Below are 21,147 nucleotides of genomic sequence, written 5' to 3' on the forward strand. Positions count from 1 at the left end.
TAGGAGAGGAATTTCTGGGTCATATGGTCACTCTTATTTAATTCCTGAGAACCTGACATATTGTTTTGGAAAGCAGCTATATTATTTTATACTCCAACCAGCATTCTGTCTGGCTTCCAACTTCTCCCTACTTGTTTTTATCTGTTTTATTGTAGAGATCCCAGCGGGCATGTAGTGGTATCTAATTGTGACTTTGATTTTCATTTTTTTGAAACTAATTATGTTCAATCCCTTCTCATGTGCTCATTGGCTATTTGTACATCTTCTTAGGAGAAAGGTCTATTCAACTCCTTTGCCCATTTTTAAATTGTGTTTCTCTTGTTTTTGGATTGAGTTGTAAGATTTCTTTATATAGTATGGATACATATTCATTATTATGTATATGATTTGCAAATATTTTCTTCCATACTATAGGTTGTCTTTTCAAAAAGAATGAATATCTCAATTAGTGACATGGAAATGACTTTTTGATCTTAAGGACTTGAGATAATTGGTGTTCAGGAACCCAAGGGTGGTTAATTTCCTTTCTCTGATGCTAAGCTAGTTCAGATTGCTGTCATTCTGTAAAATAAGAGTGTGCTGCTTTAAGCCTCTCGCTATATTTTAGACCACATTTGAGTTGTACTCTGACTATAAGGAAATGAATGAAAATTAAAGGGTCACTCTTCTTTTATTTATCAGAGACATTGATTAGTAATATTTTGAGCAAACTATGAAGCCCATTCATTTAAAGAATTATATAAAATATGCTTTGGGCACATTCAGATCTTTTGGATATCTATCTCATGGGATGGAGTAAGGGAAAAGAAAGATAATGAAGAAAGAATAGAAGAAATAAAGACAGGAAGGAAGGGGAAGAAGTGAAAATAAGGAGATAAGAACTGACATAAAGAAGAGATAAAGGAACTAAAAGAAGAAGGAGAGATTGGAAGAATGAAGAAATAGAGAAAGGATCAGGAGGATAGGAAAAGGGGATGAAAAGAGGTCAGGAAAAGAGAGGGAAGGGGAGCAAAGAAAAAAGACAGGCAGGCAAAGAAAAAAAAATAAAACAAAGCAATGAAAACAATGCAGGCTTCAGAGCCTGGCCAATTTTTCATGAAGTGCCACTTGTAGAGGACAGACTGCAGAGATGCTGGCTCCGAAGGTTGATGGTGGCAGTAATCATGATTCCAATTTGCAACAAATGGTATGAAAGGCAATGGAACCCCAAATGGAGAGCCCTACACTGAAGGCAGTCAAGTGACAACACAGACGTAGTGGAGGAATGCAGGGATGCTGAGAGGTTAGTTCTCTGTTTGACAACAATTTTGCATCTGATGCATAATCCTCAGTTGCAAAGAAAAAAAAAAAAGCTTATTTATCACAAGATCTCTCATCTGGAACAAGGAAGTTTGGATGTTCACAGGAATGCCTTTGAAGTTTTGTTCTGTGATGAGCTTTAACTTAGCATTTACTTTCTTTCTTTTTTTTTTCTTTTTAGTTTTTTATTTTTTAAATTTTAAAATCTTTAATTCTTACATGCATTCCCAAACATGAACCCCCCTCCCACCTCCCTCCCCACAACATCTCTCTGGGTCATCCTCTCCCCTCATCCAAGACTTGGTCATTTTCACCTCTTCTCTTCCTGTCCTCAGCCACTCAGTGGTTTGCTGATGTCAGTGGTCAGTGCAACTGACCCATAGCAACTTCTTCCTCTCTCTGGTGTGGCTTCCCTGCTGGCTCAGATGGTAAACTGTCTGTCTACAATGCTGGAGACCTGGGTTTGTTCCCTGGGTTGGGAGGATCCCCTGGAGAAGGAAATGGCAACCCACTCCAGTGCTCTTGCCTGGAAAATCCCATGGACAGAGGAGCCTGGTAGGCTACAGTCCATGGAGTCGCAAAGAGTCGGACACGAGTGAGCAACTTTATTTTACTTCACTCTCTGGTGTAGCCTAGGCATAACTAATAATTCTTGAGCCTAATTTTCAAAGCCCCTTTCTCTTTATGCCTGTTTATTTGTGTGCATCATCTTGATAGATTATATATTACAATGTATAAGTCCTGCTTGTGTGGGGTAAGCACCTAGTTCCATTGTATTGTCTTCCTCTCCACCCTAGTCCATCCCCACAAAGGCCATCAGAAGAACTGCATTTCAGAGAAGCAATGGAAGGAAACATTTAGGAAGCGCAGGCAAAGAGAGTGGTGAGGAGCAGAAATGGGATAGAGAAAGAACTCATGGATTCAGAGAGAATAATAGTGGAAAGTTGCATGCAATATGCATGTTGGATCCTTATAAAAATATTCTGAAAAGGCAACTAGTTTTACAAATTCTCTAGGTAAATTTTTGTGTGGATACCCTAGAAGAGGCAGGGTTTTTCATCTGCATGAGGTTGGACAGAGAGAGCATTGAGATGGACAGATTGAAAGAGGCTGGCATCATCAGAAATCTTTGGACACTGTAGATTCCTACAAACCATGGAATGGGGACTGTAAGGGAGAAGATATGAGGAGGAATCAAAGCAATTTCATCTAGTTCCCAAGAGGCACCTGTAGCATATATAACTATGGTTTATATACATGTAAGAATGGAATACCTGTTGGGCTGCGTATGCCATTTAATATAAGACCATTTACTACTTTGCAGGATGAATTACTTTCAAATAACTTCTTGACAGTAAGTGATCTCTCCCTATTCATAACCAACAGTATTTAGCTTAATGCTAAGCACATAGCAAGGCATCCCTAAGACTGTGTGCTTGGCAGATTGCCCAGTCCACTTGTTGACTCTCACCCTCGCCCTTTGGTGTGCAAGGAAAATCACAGCTCTTGAAGATGCTCCATTCAGGAGGAAGCAGGATAGGTCTACCTGGATCATAGAGAACCAGAAACAGGGACCTACAGGCACCTGTGGTCCAGAGCCACGGGTAACATGGTCTTTCAGAAACTATCAAACTTATCATGACTTTTCTCCAATGCCAGGAACAGAGTTTTTTGATGGGACCCAATCTACACACAACTAAACTTATAGATGTTAGAGCTTATGGAAATTATGACAATATAACTGAAAGGGAAAAAGAAAATCCCAACTAGGAATTGAATTGAGTAAACTTTTCTTCTGTACTCATCCTTGTTTGATTGTATCAGCGATAGTGTACCAAAGTGAATCAAAGTCCAAATGGATATTGACAATTTTCATATGTAGAAAGGATTGATAAAAAGTGTACATATGCTGAGATATCACAGAACTGCACATTTTTTTACTTTTCCCTCTCATTTCTCAATGATCCTCTGAGAACTGTGTGAAGGTAAAGTCAGAAAGAAAGTTCTTACATTCTTAAATCCTCTGTAAAGAATCTGGAGCTCCTTCTTGGTAAATTTGCTCTGGGCTTCCAGAAGCTCGAGAGCCTCGGGCCGATGCCTGACGGTGGCCATTTCCAGTTCATCTTCCACGCTGTCTGTGGAGAAAAACCAAAGTCTTAAGAACAGTCACTTCTCACCAATGGGTATTCACAACAAACAGGGAAATGGAATGAGATGCTTACTGGATATTTGTGACACTTCCACAGGAAGGATTCTCATACTGCCAATAAAGGTCTTAATATTTCCCAGGATATACAGTATTAAGCTAATTCTATAGAATACTTTTTCAAATTTTCTAGTCATTGCTGCTAAGTCACTTCAGTTGTGTCTGACTCTGTGCAACCCCATAGACGGCAGCCCACCAGGCTCCCCTGTCCCTGGGATTCTCCAGGCAAGAACACTGGAGTGGGTTGCCATTTCCTTCTCCAGTAGATGAAAGTGAAAAGTGATAGTGAAGTCGCTCAGTTGTATCCGACTCTTAGTGGCCCCATGGACTGCAGCCTACCAGGCTCCTCCGTCCATAGCATTTTCCAGGCAAGAGTACTGGAGTGGGGTGCCATTGCCTTCTCCTTCTAGTCATTAAACATCACCATATGAACATTTTTACAATATAGATCGAAAAGTGTAAACATTATGAACAATCTTAAAACCTCAAAACACATCTGAGGTTTTTAAGATACATATATATATATATATACATATATCCACACACATATATAGATCCACATATACACACTCTTGTGACCCCATGAGCTGTAGCCCACCATGTTCCTCTGTCTGTGGGATTGCCCAGGCAAGAATACTGGAGAAGGTTGTCATTTTCTTTTCCAGAGGATCGCCCTGACCCAGGGATTGAACCTGGATCTCCGACATTGCAGGCAGAATTTTTTTGCCTGAGCCACCAGGGAAGCCCTATATATATAAAGTACTAGTGATAAAAATGGAATTTTGTTTAATAACAGTCAGTACCACACTTGTATCATGCAACTATGAGGCAGGACTCCACTAATACACTCTGAAGATTCCATTAAAATCAAGTATATTGCCAGGGGCTACAATCAGATTAGGTGCTGAAGTGAGTAAAGGACTCCACTGCTGGTGTGACTGGCATAAACCCAGCCTTCACATGGGATGGACTGGAGCCAAGGGGAGCTTCTGTCTCTACCCCACTGTGCAGCCAAGGGAATCCATACTTATGGATAAATGCTAAAATATTGTACTTTGCTTTGTGAATTATATATACATATAATTTCCCAAAGATTCTCTACACAAAAAAAGAATTTTGTGTCCATGTAAACTTTGGAGATTCTGTAAAGTTTAATGCTGTTTCAGAACAAAACACTGGAGAATTTTCAACAAAGCATTCTATTTATCTTCGTTTAACCCATTGACCCCAAAGGGTTTTTATCCATTGGACCCCTTCTCTCCACAAGGAACCTCTGCTAAAATCTTCATATGGAATTAAAGAATAAGTGAATCAAGAAATAAATTATGTTGCCACTAAAGTTTCCATTCCTCTGGAACCCTTTGAACCTTAGCTGCCTTCTAGAAAATTATTTCTCATACTGAGGTTAGTGGACAGTTGGTGGATCTTGAATGTGTTGTTTGGAATCATAATGTTCTGTATGCATTTTTCTGAGAAACATAGCCTGGGCAAAAGTAGGGGAAATTTTAATTAGATTTTCTGAGCAGTCTCTCAATCATAGCATAACGTCCTCTGGACCCAATGACTCTTCCACTGGAAAGAAACAAAAAACAACATTAACTTCTCAACCTTTGCAACCACACAGCAAGTTGAACCACATTATCAACCTGGTTTCTCCCTCCAGCTGATGCAGGTTTGTAGATGCTGAGACTGAGACAAAAGACCCAGAGGATCAATGTAAGTAAGTGAACTAGGTGTGATGATGAGCATCACATGTGGTATTCAAAACTTGAATATACAAGTATATTGTATATCACACTTGAAAAGTCTGCCTGTGGACTCTCATTTACTTAGCTGACTGGTACCTCACTTCTTAATGACTCCTACTTGCCAAAGGGTTTTTTTTATTTCTAGAAGGCTGACAAGCTCTAAAAACATACCTGAAATCATCAGCAATCACCAGCATATGATAAGTTATAGCAGCAGCACCACCTAACCTAATCAAACTCGGATTCCTGGAGGCAAACTCTCCAGAGAGCACAACATGACTCCAAAAAGGACTGGGAAATTCACAGTGTGACTCAACCACTGTTTAAAAGCATGCACTTTGGTTGTTTTCTTTTAACTTACTGTGCTTAGTCACTCAGTCATGTCCAACTTTTGTGACCCCATGGACTGTAGCCCGCCAGGCTCCTCTGTCCCTGGGGATTCTCCAAGCAAGAATACTAGAGTGGGTTGCCATGACCTCCTCCAGGGGACCGTCCCAACCCAGGGATCGAACCTAGGTCTCCTGCAATGCAGGCAGATTCTTTACCAGTTGAGCTACCAGGGAAGCCCTTTTAATACACTACTTAGAATTCATTAAGTCCCAAGAGATGGGCTAGGTGCTCTGCTGATATAATTCTAATCCTCACAATAACTCCACAATGAGGTAGAAATGTCCATTTTTTACATAGTCTGATAATGAGTCTCATAGAGGTGAAGAAATGTGTGTCCCAGTGTCACATAGAAGAAAAGACAGGGGTTGAATTTATACCCAAGTCTTCGATGCCAAAACATTTTTTTTTTTTTTTTTGCCAAACTCTTTCAATACCAAGAGAAATACCACTGATTAAGAATAACATTTTTTCTCCTCTCCTTTCCTGCACTGTCAACTGAGAAGTGAACTAAATCTACCAGGTCTGTTTCCTCCCTCCTGTTCTTTTTGTTCATTCGATAGGTAGTGTCTACCTCTGCGACCCCATAGACTGCAGCACGCCAGGCTTCTCTTTTTAATATACTGCAATCTGACTTTTTGTTCTTGTTATGGGTTAAATTATGACCCCTCCAATAAAACTGAATTTGGAAGTATGACCTTTAAGAACATAATTAAAGTTCAAAGATGTCATAAGGCTGGGGCTCTAATGCACTATGAACTGTTTCTTTACAAGAAGAGAGAAAGATAGCAGGGATACACAGGCACAGAAGAAAGCCCACGTGAGGACTTGGTGAGAAGGCAGCCATCTACAAATCAAGGAGGGAGGCCTCAGGAGGAACCAACCTGGCTGGCACCTTGATTTTGGACTTCCAGCCTCCAGAATTGTGAGAAGCTAATTTCTATTGTTTAAACTACCCAGTCTAAGGCATTTTGTTATGGCAGCTGGAGCTAATACATGCACCTAAGTAACTTGTTCAAGCTCAGACTGTCTCTAGCACCCTAAAGTCCAATTTTTTAAACATCCTGATGATATTGTTAAAAAGAACCTCCGTCCTCCAGAGAGCTTTTGCTCTAAGCCTGGCATATTTTATGTCGTTTGAATACCAACAAAAAATCATGTGAGACATATATCATTGTCTTTATTTTACATGGACTAGAAAGGGACTCACAGAGATTCGAACCTGATGTGAACAACCGACTCATTGGAAAAGACCCTGATGCTGGGAAAGATTGACAGCAAAACAAGAAAAGGGCAGCAGAGGATGAGATGATGGAGTGGCATCACTGATTCAATGGACATGAACTGGGTGAACTCCAGGAGATGGTGAGGGACAGGGGAGGCCTAGCATGCTGCAGTCAAAGAGCTGGACACGACTGAGCGACTGAACGAAAACACAGAGATTAACTAATTTATTCAAGATCACGTAGCTACTAAGTGACAGAGTTGGGATTTAATCTCTGACTTTTTAATGTCAAAAGATCATGAGCTTAGTAATATGCTGTTTTAAGGGATGATTTGGGAGAATGGCATTCCAACATGTATACTATCATGTAAGAATTGAATCGCCAGTCTATGTCTGACGCAGGATACAGCATGCTTGGGGCTGGTGCATGGGGATGACCCACAGAGATGTTATGGGGAGGGAGGTGGGAGGGGGGTTCATGTTTGGGAACGCATGTAAGAATTAAAGATTTTAAAATTAAAAAAATAAAAAACTAAAAAAAAAAAAAAAAAAAGAGAGAGATAGCAACAGTTATATATCTTAGTTAAAAACCTTGGAGACAAAGTATTCTAAATCAGAAACCAAGCAGCCAGGGAAACCCAGTGCTCTGGGAAAACATGCCTGGGTGCCTTGGGGAGATCACTGTGGTGGTGGTTGATGCCTTGCTGATTAGAAACACGTAGAATAAGGTTTGGAAGTGATGGGATCGCAGAGCTGAAAAGAACACAAAATGTTGTTTGCTTTCCTGTATTTTGTTGTTGTTGTTCAGTTGCTAAGTCAAGTCGGACTCTGCGACCCCATGGACTACAGCCCATCAGGCTCTGGTGGACTGTCTTCCACTATCTTCCTCTGTCTTCCACTATCTCCTGGAATTTGATCAAACTGATGTCCGTTGAGCCGATGATGCTATCCCATATTTTACCAGTGAGAAATCTGGGTTCAGTTAGGCTGGATGGTTTATTTGGGCATGAAACAAGAAGCAGGTGGCACTCTGGTCCTTTTAATCATCTCTAGGCTTCTGACTGTGCAGGAGCCTTGCTGTCAGAGTAGCACTGCTTGTTCAACAGTGCTTTTGCACCCTGACAAATTGAATACAACTAGTGTTTTAACTCACGTGTCTTCTAACAGATCTGTTTTTAATCAGATGACAGATTCCCAAACCCAGATACCCTTGAGCTTCTCTATCTCTTTTTACTTTTTGTTCCTTACACTTTAGTCTCTTAGGACCAAGGATATCCTATGTCTGAGTCAACTGTCCCCTCAGGCCATGACACAGTTGGGCTAGAAATTGGAATTCAAATCACCTGGAAACAACAGTGAGTGTGTTAGTCTTTCAGTTGTGTCCGACTGTTTGTGACCCCATGACTGTAGCCTGCCAGGTTCCTCTCTCCATGGAATTCTCCAGGCAAGAATACTAGAGTGGGTAGCCATTTACTTCTCTTGGAAGTCATGCCTACCCAGGGGTCAAATCCAAGTCCACATTGCAGGCAGATTCTTTTCCTTCTTAGCCCCCAGGGAAGCCCCCAGAAACAATAGTATGAGTTTTTAAAATAAGTCTCTTTCTCTTACGTCTTGCAACTTCTCTTAAACTACAGTAGAAGCTTACTACAGCCTGATTCATAATTACATAAATTTGACTCTATCCAACGTTGAATCATATTCCCAGGAACTAACTATAGAACATCTTGCTTTACAAACAAATCTGAGTGTGAAGCCTGCCTTCCTCAGACACACATTTATAAACAAAGTTTGTAATGCTGAAATAAAACCTTTTTATGAAGAATAATGTCACTTCATCCAAGAAGTTGGTTCAGAGATGAGCCCTTGCCTTATCGTAGCAGGGAACATTGTGAGACTGTTGGCATGTTCTTCTACCTGAGACCTGCCAGACTTCTGACGAGCCCAACGACATCTAATTTGGCAGACTGAAAATGCTCCATGTGAGATCAATGAGTAACTACTTGAAGCATCCTAATCGTAGGGGGTCTATCAATAGAAGGTCCGTTTCTCAATACAGCATGACCCTTCTCTAAAACACATATCCATTTTTATCATGAAAAATCATAAATACTAAAACTTAAAATGCTATCTGAGCTGAAATTGATTTGTCTAGCAAAAAATTCAACTGGCTTGACTTATATTGCTTTATCTCATTTATAAAAATATCTTCTGAGCCTTTGCACCTAGTGTTTGTCCTTTATTTAATTAGCTTAAAAGTGATCTGATCTGTATGGCAATAACATCACGATGAGGATGATTACCTTCTAAAATTACATTGTTATTAAGTATTTTGAAGCTTCATCCAGTGACACATTGGAAGAGGATTTAACTAATTTTGCTCCAGGTTTTAGCTTTCTACTGAGAGATTCTGGAAGATTCTTTACTATAGCATTGGAAACGGATCCTGAGAACTTCCAGAATAAGAGGGAGATGTTTAGTATTCAAGTCTGACATGTGTGTGCATGCTCAGTCGCTTCAGTTGTATCCAACTGTTTGCAATCCACTGCAATGAAGCCCGCCAGGCTCCTCCGTCCATGGGATTCTCCAGGCAAGAATACTGGAGTGGATTGCCATGCGCTCCTCCAGGAGATCTTCCCACACGGTGATCGAACCCATGTCTCCTGAGTCTCCTGCACTGCAGGTGGATTCTTTGCTGCTGGGCCACCGGGGAAGCCCATTCAAGACTGACACATTGGGATAAAGATAAAGCTGCCTGGGAGGAGCTTTCCAAAGCTAATCTTCATGACGTCTATGTAATTTCTTTCTTCCCTCTCTCCTTTAAAAACCTGTCCAAGCATAGATAAGATGCCATATACTCAGCATTCCGTTCTGTTCCTTAGTTCCATGACTTCCAGTACTCAAAGTGATTGGAATTGTAACCATGTGAGGAAACTTAGTTTTGGGGTTTTGGAGAAGGCAATGGCAACCCACTCCAGTACTCTTGCCTGGAAAATCCTATGGACGGAGGAGCCTGGTGGGATGACGTCTATGCTGTCACACAGAGTTGGACACACTGAAGTGACTTAGCAGCAGCAGCAGCAGTTTCAGGGCTTATGGAATTGGCTTAGGTTTGCACAGCAGGTGATAGCAGGTGAGCTGGGATGACACTTAGCCATCTTCTTTCATGTTTTATCATTTAATTTCTCTGGATGGAGAGTTCAAACCTGGGTCAGGCCCTAAAGCCCCGTTTTACATTTTGCCAACTTTAAATGCTTAATCTCAGGAAAGTGAAGGCTTGGGAGCCCTCTGGACTCTTCCTGTCCTCACAACCATTCACCCACCCACCTACTGGGAGCTACTTTCTGGTGCACAAGGAGAGTATAAACGTGATTATCTCGAAGTTAATCATGCACAGCCCACAACAGGAAACAATCTATCGATCTGAAGCAGGTTGGGGGTCATAGCCCTTCCCAGACCACCCTGAACAATTAGTACCCACACATTTTTGTTAGCTGGCCAAGCATTACTTCAATTCTGAGCCTAAAAGCATGCTAGGACACAAAAAGCCCTTTATAATTAGCACTTTATCCTATTCAATATTCATATATCACATGGAAAATGAAAAGTATCTTGAAAACAGTCAATTATGTCGAATGTCCTCTGTTAGAGGTGGTTGTCGGCAATAACATTGCAGTTTCCATTCCAGGTGAACTTGAATTGCCTTGCAATTTCATGATTGAATTCAATCACTTATACAACATAACTACTCAGAGGAAAATTGCTGGAGCTATTTCTCACAGCACTTATGAATGGATTGTCTCTACCTTATTTATAAACACAAATAACTCTTCAAACAAGCTTAGATTTTAAAATATAATCACCTAATTGGAATGCTTGTTATTAGCATGAACCATAATATTACTGCAGTCAGTCATAAATAGCCCCTTATGATAGGAGCTATTGTTCCATATGTGGTAAATATTGACAGTCATTATACACAGAGGAAAAAAAAATCTACAATAGAAATCCTGAGGTAGCGGGAAAAGGAACAAGAGCTGTGATTGAACTTTCACATAGAGACATACCAAAAAGGTAGATATACTAGTTTGGAAAGTCAACAGCTGAGACAGACTATGATCAAAGAGAAAATTTAAAAAGTAGTGAAAAAGAAATAAAAAATGATAGCCCATCATAATTCACTAAATTAAAAATGCCCCAATAAGAGTTTCTTCTGAACCTTGATAAACTTTCTCCTTTATCTCCTTGATAAACTTTTAGGACAACCTAAAAGTCTAATAATAATAGCAAAGCACTTTTATAGCATTTGTTCTGTGCAAGCACTTTACACACAATAACTTATGAACTCCCCATCAGCATTCTCTGGATGTTATATTCTATTCTATAGATGAAGACACTGTCAGCAAGAGATTAAGTAACTTGCTTCCAATCACACAGCAGCAAAGCCAGGGTATGAACTCTGGAAGGGCTGGTTCCAGGATCACATAATTACTATTCTGCTGTTCTATCTCCTACAGAAAATGAGGGAAGATGATGCTCTACTCATCTACAAATGTCACACCCAACCCAGAATCATAAAATTAGTAGCAAAAGGGCTTTACACAGAAGATAGAGTTATGTTAGAATTGAAAGTGACCTGGAATCCAGCCCCTCAACTGTCTTAAATTTAGTGGTTGTAGACCAAGGGCTCTTGGGCACCTCAGTGACCACTGTCCCCATCCTCAGGGCATTCACATTCCAATAAGTTTCTGACTCCACCTCAGGAGCAGACTTGGATGCGGGAGGAGGGCCATCGACTAAAAGGAGCCCTGAGGCGCAGTAATGATATCTGACATCTGATGGCTGGCTCTTTGTAGGAAACAAAGTTATTTTCCTTTGTTACTAAAGCTGAACGTCATGATTATTCTGTGCACAGGTATCATCACCCTGTTTTTATAGATGAAGAAATCAATGCTGGAAGGAATGTTGTAACTTCTGAAGGACATATAACTTCATATATAACTTCTGGGATATATAAATAGAAAGTTATAGAGTCAGGACTTAACCTCAAGTTTACTGACTGTAAAGTCTAGAAGTGATGGCTGATTACCTGAGAACAAAGGAGGGAACATAAAGCTGAAAAGGAGCTTGAGTGTATTATAGCAAATAATAATTACAATAAAAGACTCAGGGACCAAATTATGATCTTTAATCATTAAGGAACAAGCTTTCTTCATTTTACGTCGTCTCCAAAGGTAACGTGCAGGTGATACATTTCTAAAAGCACCTTAATTAAAAATATTACATTTATAATATGGAACGAACATTTGGAAATTTTATTTATGCCAAATATAATGCCCAATTCGTAAGATGTTACTGTGTTGTGTGTCACTTTAGAAGGTGGAAGGTAAATAAATGGAATTCATTATCTAGGGGAGTTAAAAGCAGTTTGTATAAGTTTAGTGGTAATAAATTCTTGGCAGTATACTAGAAAAATGTTTTCAAGCTCATGTCAGTGATGGCAGTAATATTCTGCCATGAAACATTTATCCATCATGGCTGTGTTTAAAACAGAGTACTAGGAAGACTGAGCAGTGACCTAGGTTTTGTTATGTTTCTTCTAGGTTTATGCTATTGATAATTTTTTGGTTCAAAGAAAGTTAGACTGTGTAGCCGACATGTCAGCTGGACATTTGTTGTGTGACAAAGACAAGTTAGTAAAACATTCTGTGCCTGAGAGCTTCCATCTGTTCAGTGCCATAGAAATAAGCAAGTTGTACCCAATATTGAAGCATAGGGTGACTCATCATTAACTAAGATTATAGTATATAGTAACATAGTAAATACTCAATTGTAGTGTTATTGTTAGATTTGTATTAGTATTAATTACAATAACATCTGGTGCCACCCTTCACATGATAAAGCAAAATGGTATCTAGAACCCTTCATTCTAAGAAATTATTCAGTAGCTCTAAGTTTTTGTTTTTTCTTGGGTCTATTTCTCAATTCTGGGACTGAACAATATGTTTTACCACTTCAAGCTTTCATTTAAAAATCTCTAACTAGGGTTAATATTCCAGTTTCAAAAAATTATTTTGAGAGATTGCTGACGTATGTTAATCGATCAATGAAGGACAAAATTATGATTATTAATAGTTATTGCATACTTCCTGCTGCTGCTGCTAAGTCACTTCAGTCGTGTCCGACTCTGTGCGACCCCAGAGAGGCAGCCCACCAGGCTCCCCTGTCCCTGGGATTCTCCAGGCAAGAACACTGGAGTGGGTTGCCATTTCCTTCTCCAATGCATGAAAGTGAAAAGTGAAAGTGAAGTCGCTCAGTTGTGTCCGACCTTCAGCGACCCCATGGACTGCAGCCTACCAGGTTCCTCCGTCCATGGGATTTTCTGGGCAGGAGTACTGGAGTGGGGTGCCATTGCATACTTCCTAGTGAGGCCTTATTCTAGAATCTTAAGGAATGAGGGTTCTGTTACTATACTTCTTCAGTTTGAATTCCTTTTCTGACTCCTGTTAGCTATATGACCTTGGGCACAGTGTATAGTCAGTTTATGCCTCAGTTTCTTCATGCACAAAAGGGGGACAACAATAGGACTTGACAAAGAACTATCAAGAGGTTGAAATGAAATAATGTGCAAAAGAGCATTTAAAACTAAAGCCTAGCAGATAGTGTTTAAAATATTATTATATCGTTTAATTATTAAAGAGTCTTTTGGGATGAGCATTATTTTGTCCATTTTAGATGGCTAAATTGAGGTATAGCGTCATTGAAAAACTCATCCAAGAACACACAGCAAGGGTAATTCCATCAGTTGTCAAAGCCTTTGCTCCAAAATTTGCACCCAGTTTTTTTTTTTTTTCTTTTTGCAGAGATTCAGTGCTGAGCAATTGTTGATCATGGGATCCACCAGAAATCACAGCTTCCTTGGGGAGATTTTATCCTCTTCCAGTTGGGTACTGACTAGAGAATAAGGACCATTTTTTTTTTTCTTTTGGAATGGAATTTGAGGCAATAGTCTAGCTTTATTGCTTGTCATTTCCTCCTACATACCTTATGACCTAACATCTAGGATAATTTACTATTGTGTGGACAAAGCCTGCATTATCAAGTTTAATCCTTTTGCTTACATCATCTCCTTTACATGGATCTGCCTGTCTTCCTCCTCAATCTCTCTCTTTTTCTTGAAGGCTCAGCTCAGAGGGTTTCACAGAGAAGAAGCTTCCTCACATTTCCATATAGCATGTGAACTGTCTGCTGTCAGCTCTGATGGTGGTGTATGTCATTGACCTGCTTGAATAGCTGTCATTTCTTCTGTAATATGAACATTTTGAGACAAGAGATCTGTGTTAGTTATTGGGCTACCACTAATGCCTAGCATGGTTCTGGACATTAGCGACAGTTCCTTCTCTCATTCACTTAGTATTTACTGAGTGCCTCTTTGAAGCCAAGAACTGTTCAAGGTCTTGTGGAAAAGTGAATGAATAAAAAAGACAAAAATCCTTGCTTCCATGGACCTTAATCTCTAGTGAGTCACAAACAGGACATCGGAACAGAACTGTCAACTGAGCAGATGGATATATAGGTCTCGGGGTGAGAAATGAATTCTGAGCTGAAGATGTATATATCCGAGTCATCACCATGCAAGTCGTATTTAAGACCATAAGTTCAATGGGATCACTAAGGAAATGAATGCTGATAGAGAAGAGTACTTCTTTCTTTTAATCAATGAAAGAATACACAAAGGAATCAGAATGTCAAGAGAGTAGGCAAGCCTAGGACAAGACTAGCCCAGAAATGATCCAGTTTTTAAGAATTACTTTTGATGGAGGGGGTGGTATTCCCTCCTGGGAGCATCTCTTGGAGCTTCCCACTCATGTTCATCAAAGAATAAAGTAACTGAGTTGTATGTATGTTACATGTACTTGTAATATTCACGAAACACAGACCCAGTTTTGCGAATGGTCCTCACCATTCCATGTTTTAAAGCATTTACTCATGGTAAAGAGGTGTCTCTCTTTGAGTCTATTTTTCCTCAGTAGCCAAAGGCAGCTTGGATGTAATCATGACTCTTAACTGAAGGTGCTAAAACTCATCTTAAGGGAACTGAGATGTAGCAATTGTGGCAAAAATCATAGAATCTCCCATTGCATCACCAAGTGGGAAAAGAGTTGGATGTGACCTCAAAGAACCAGGGAAGAAAGCTATGGAGCAACAATGATTGGGGTCTTGTTGCACAGGCTCTGCTCCATCTTTCCCCCTAGAGTTTAACTTCCTGATGGATAGGCTCTATATTTGGCTTGTTCTTAGTTGCACCCTCAGCACCTACAATAATGCCTGCCATGTGATAGGTACTTGTAAAGGTTTGCCAAAATGACTAAATGACCTGGGCTTGAGTTTCAGCTTGGCTGCTTAGTAGCTATAGAATTTGGGGTGAGTCACTTAAAATCTCAAACCCTCAGTCTTCTCATCTGTGAAATGGAGATAATAATAGCACTCGAACAAAAACTCTGAAGATTAACTGGAATAATATGCAAATTTTGCACAACATATGATGCATGATAAAAATCCACATTCATGCTTTTTGCTATTATGATGATGATTTTGCTATTGATTCCTCTAACAATCTGCTTATGTAAAACATTAACTAGTTTTACATGTCATTGAGATAAATTAAATTTTTATTTAATTTATTTTTATTACCTCGAGGAACACTCACTGGAGAATGCATATCTACCACCAAGCAGATTCAGAGTACACTACAAGTTATTTCGAATTGTTTTTCTATCCAAATTCTCAAATGAGAGTGTTTTGCAAAAAGGTGAATAAAGTTTTCCCTGTTAGCACATCTCCAGAGCTTGTTTTTCTGTTATTCTTTTTTTTTTTTCCCCTGAAAGCTTACAAGCAAGGATGGTCCTCACACTTGCTGCTCTATATCCCTTAGCAAGAAAGAAATTTGAAACCAGGAAAGTTAAACTTTAACCTTGTAATCTAAACAGATAACACAGTAATGCTCTATATTTTATAGACCTGGTGGAGTGTAAAATTGAGTCTGCTTGAGGTGTTAGGCTCCCATTTTAGTGTCTAGAGGGAACCAGCAGAAGCCAGACTGGACTCATGTTCAGCCCAAGTATTACTTCTAGGTCATGCAAATGGAAAATAGGTATTATGACTCCTAATAGAAACTGCACAAGTGACCAATCATGAAGTAATTAATTACAAAAAGAGAAACAAACAGAGAAGACTTTTGTTTATCTAAACTTCTCTGTAGCTTCTTGTAAGTAATCATCACTCTACCCCTTTTGGAACAGATTAACAGTAAGGAAAATCATGGAAAGATCAAGTAGAAAGTAAAAGATTTCATCATATAGGTAATCTGAAAAAAATACATCAACCAACAATAAAGGTTTTATTCAATAATGGTTTGTGTTCTTCAGACACTTTAAGCTAATGTGTCTGAAATAAAAATATCATCATCTTTTCTTAACCTGCTTTCCTGACCTTCTCTGTTTCTTATCTTGCTTGCTGCTGCTGCTGCTGCTGCTGCTGCTAAGTCGCTTCAGTCGTGTCTGACTCTGTGCGACCCCATAGACTGCAGCCCACCAGGCTCCCCCATCCCTGGGATTCTCCAGGCAAGAACACAGGAGTGGGTTGCCATTTCCTCTTCCAATGCATGAAAGTGAAAAGTGAAAGTGAAGTCGCTCAGTCGTGCCCAAATTCATGACCCCATGGACTGCAGCCTACCAGGCTCCTCCATCCATGGGGTTTCCAGGCAAGAGTACTGGAGTGGGTTGCCGTTGTCTACTGCCACCATTATTCTTTTGGCAGAACCGTTTTGTCCCTTTGCTATTTTTCACTTAATACCACCAACTGTTTCCCAATGTTTCCAGCTACACCTTCAAATCCTTCCCTTCCCCCACCACTGTTGCTTTTTGTGGAAGCCTTTTTTCTCCCCTGTAGGTCTAGTGGTAGGGATTCTAAGCTTTGGTATCCACCTTGTCCAAGGTCAAATCCTTGTTTTGAAACCTGGTGATTGTGAGATCTTAGTTTAGAGATTTAAATTTTTGTTTAGTTCTCTCATCTAAGTGGGAATTTTAATTGTGCTTTCCTTATAGGCTTGTAGGATATGTTTACAATACTTGTTAAGGCTTAGAATATTGTTGTGCCTAGTAAGAATTAGCTGTTTATATTGCTTCTTGCATAAGCTTTTTAAGCAGTTTCCCAGCTGATCTCCCCCACCCCCCGCTTTTTTTTTTAATCTCCCTCAACAATTTACCTGTTTTCTGATTTATTTTTTGTCCTTTTCTCACTCCAATGTTTGGTTGGCTCCTTGATTAAGAAACTAATACCCAGCTAGCTCTTGCTGACAGTTTTGAGACCTAATCTGTGTCTTGTCTTCAAATGTTACTTTGATCCTTTGCTACTCTTTAACTTCAAGTTCACCACCAACCCTTCTGAAGTTGGACTTGTGTTCAGCTCCTTTGACTATTGGCTGGCTTTAGCCATCTCAAAATCTCATCAAGACAAAGAGTCGTACCCTTCCTTGATCTAGCAATCCCACTTCTGGGTGTGTATCCAAAAGAAATGAAAATAGGATCTCCCATGTTCAATGCAGCATAACTAAGACATGGAAACTACTGAAGTGTCCATCAATGGATAAAGAAGTGAAGTAAGTCAGAATGAGAAAAACAAACGTTACAAATTAACACATATATATGGAATCTAGAAAGATGATACTGATGAACCTATATGCAGGGTAGCAATGGAAACACAGAAACAGGGAAAAGACTTGTGGACACAGTGGGGGAAGGAGAGGATGGGACAAATTGGGAGAGTGGCATTAAACACATACATTGCCACATGTAGCAAGCCAATGGGAATTTGTTATATGACACAGGGAGCTCAAATCCAGTAGTCTGTAACAATGTAGAGGGTGGAGATAGAGGGAGCCAGCTGGGAGGGAGGTTCAAGTAGGAGGGAACATATGTATACCTATGGCTCATTCATGCTGATGTATGGCAGAAACCAACACAATATTGTAAAGCAATTATGTCCAATTAAAAATAAATACATTTAAAATTTAAAAATAATAAAAAAGAAGATTATATATATATATTTTTTTTTTTCAAGGAAATATTCTTGGTCCATGAGAAAAAAAGGAAACCCTGCCATTTGTGGCAATATAAGTGAAATAAGCCAGGAAGAGAAAGACAAATATTACTCAGTACCACTTATACATGGGAATATTAGAAAGAGTCAAACATAGAAATGGAGCAGAGAAAGGTGGTTTCCAGGGTCCAGGGGGTAGGGGAAATAGGGAGAGGTTGTTTAAAGGGTACAAACGTTCAACTATAAGATGAATGAAGTCTGAGGAGCTAGTGTAAAACATGGTTATTATAGGTGATAACACTGTATTGTATAATTGAAATTTTCTGAGAAAGTATAACTTAAATAGTCTCACCAAACAGAAGATACCTGTGTTAGGTGATGGCTGTGCTGATTAATTAAATGGGAGGAGGGGAATCCTCTTACAAAGTTTATAAGTATCAAATTACCATGATGTACACTTAAAATGTCTTGCAACTTTATATGTGCAACTATAACTCAACAAAGCTAAAATAAAAAATAAATAAAAACCTTGACTGGCTCTCTCCATTTCCTCCCTTTATTTGCAGAGTAAAAATCCAGCCTGGTGTTGGCTGTACGGACCTTCAAGCTCTGGTCCCAGCTCACCTTTTCTGGCTGGTTCTTTTCCCTAGGTCTCATTCCTCTATCATACTGTTGGTCTTTTCAAGTGCTAGAATATTTCTCCAGCCTTTTTTTTCCTCCAGTGAAATAGTTCTTCTCCAAAGAGCGCTACTAAAATATCACCTCTCTGTGAAAAGCACCTGGGGAATATTCACGCTCACCTCTGTGGGTGAAGGAAGCCATTGTGAACATCACAAGTAGTGACAGAATAAGAGCATTTGCAGCCAGCACATTACTAGTCAGTCACTGTTGTCAAAACTTCACATGCTCATTTAATCTTTTGATCAAGTGTGAATATTCACTATTATTACCTCCACCTTGAAGACGGGAGTATAAAACTTAGAAAGGGTAAGCAACTTACTTAAGGTTTCTCTAGCTAGTCAGTCACTGAACCAGGATATTAACCAAATCAGGTAGTCCCAGAGTTATCATTAACTTCTTGACTCTAAAGCACTCCCTAGTATTGCTTCTGGTAGCATTTCACTTGTGTTCATAGTATCCGGGTGATTTTTATACATGTTTATTGCTTTACATTGTCAGCTTTCAGTGTTCCCCTGTTCCTGGCACTATTACTGTTCAAACAGTTAGTGCTCCTTAAATGTCTGCCACATCTGAGGGAAATCTAAACCTGCTAATAGGAAATAGTTGCCCTGAGAATTCTGCCTCTAGCTCTCCTGTATCAAGACTCATTCGCAATTTGATGAAGACTTCAGTTGATAAAAGGTGGATCAGAAAAAGGAATGCATATCTTCCTATGTCACTAAATACCTATGTAATTTTAGATAAGCCACTTAATCTCCCCATTTTTGTTTGTTCAATGGAGACTATAACTCTTAAAATCTGTCATTCTCCCAGGAGTTCTGTGAGGGTGAAATAAGACACCCAAGAGGAAGAATTCTAAGACCTGTAAAAGGCCATGCAAAGAGAAAGGGGACACATTCTAATCAGTAAAACACATTGTTTACAGTAAGTAAATGATGTGTGTGTGTGTGTGTGTGTGTGTGTGTGTGTGTGTGCCTGTGCTCAGTTGCTAAGTTGTCTCCAACTCTTTGCAACCCAGTGGCCCACCAGACTCCTCTGTCCATGGGATTTTCCAGGCAAGAATGATGGAGTCGGTTGCCATACCCTTCTTTAGGGTATCTTTCTGACCCAGGGATTGAACCTGTGTCTCTTGTGTCTCCTGCTTGGCAGGTGAATTCTTTACCACTGAGCCACCTGGAAAACCCCTAAATGATGGTGCCAATTCATCTTAATTCTTAGTAAGTGAAGTTTCTAACTTTTCCCACTTCCTATTTCTCTTGGGCAATGAAGTGTCCTGAAAGAGGAAATGTTTGTGCTAGTTTTGAACATCCACCATTTGTCAAGACAGAAGAGAATCGCTGGCTCCCACAGCTCTGGAAGGAGACTTTCTGTGCTTCTCATTTGTAGATGATGAGATTGTGTTCAGAGAGGGAACAACTCATGTGAGGGGTTACCACATCTTTCTGGACAATATGGACTACACAAGTGTGTCCTAGGTAGATTAGATAAGTGGAAAAAAAAGACTCTCTCTCTTTTTTTTTTTTTTTGGTAAAACTGAACAAAACAATGAACACAACTAGAGAGCTGGCAAAACGCAAAGGTTGCAGAGCCCCATTTCTGGAGTCAACCTCTCGCTCTTCCCCCACACTTACTAGGATGATTTTGGTGAGTTAATTAACCTCTCATCCCTTAGTTTTGTAGTCTGTAAAACTGAAATAGTAGTGTCCATCTTTCAGGATTATTTTTAGGATATGATGAGTTAAACTGTGCAAAATTCTTAGACCTGCACCAACCACAGAGTAAGCCCTAGATGCTTGTTAAATAAATAAAACAACATGTGAGAATTTAGCATTTTTGGAATTTGTACATATTATGAAATTGAAGGACTGTGTTTTCCACTTGCAAATTAAGTTTACAAAACTTCATGAGTTATGTTTCTGTTCTTCCAAAGATTTTCCTGAGTACATGCCCAGGCAGAGCTTTAGCTAAGTCACCAGGAGTGACCATGAGATTAATTGTCAGAAGGTTAAATTTTTTTTCAATTTCCTGGAGGTTACTGTTGTATTTTTAATTGGCAGTATGTTGGCAGTTCAAGTCAATTTTGAAAACAAATTCTCCAACAGCCAACTGCTGATGGCTTCTCTGCCAAAAAAGGGTATCTAAAACTTTTCATGATCAATAGGCTACCAGGAATAATGAATACACTGAAATGTTGTGTTGTGTTGGATACTAAGAAACTGGTTAAGTTAGGAAATTATGTTTTGCAATTACCCAAGGTAAATGCTGATGGTGGCTCATAAATACCCCTGTTACATTTGCCCTCTTGCTCAAATTCACAATGAAAACCCCTGGATGAAGTTTAATTTACTGAATCAATTATTTTGACTGAATAAGGGCACTGAGATTTTACTGGGTAGATGTTATTATGAAGTAAATTTAAATGAAAACATGCATATAAACACACAATCAAGTGCTCAATATTTTATCTTTTATATTAGTTCCTAACTATTATCTAGTAAGCTTTT

At 39.5% G+C, this 21,147-nt stretch overlaps 1 protein-coding gene across 3 annotated transcripts in view; it reads right to left on the bottom strand.

The window, feature by feature from the left end:
* KCNIP4 (potassium voltage-gated channel interacting protein 4) overlaps positions 1–21,147 on the bottom strand; it is a 1,312,996-nt gene that overhangs the window by 113,473 nt on the left and 1,178,376 nt on the right. For all 3 annotated transcript variants that reach the window (XM_042251851.1, XM_004009732.5, XM_042251852.2), the window contains one exon: positions 3,310–3,434. In XM_042251851.1, the coding sequence (XP_042107785.1) occupies positions 3,310–3,434 (125 nt within the window). The remainder of the gene's footprint in view (positions 1–3,309; positions 3,435–21,147) is intronic.

This window comes from Ovis aries, chromosome 6 (assembly GCF_016772045.2).
Source record: "Ovis aries strain OAR_USU_Benz2616 breed Rambouillet chromosome 6, ARS-UI_Ramb_v3.0, whole genome shotgun sequence".
In the NCBI taxonomy this organism is placed as follows: Eukaryota; Metazoa; Chordata; class Mammalia; order Artiodactyla; family Bovidae; genus Ovis; species Ovis aries.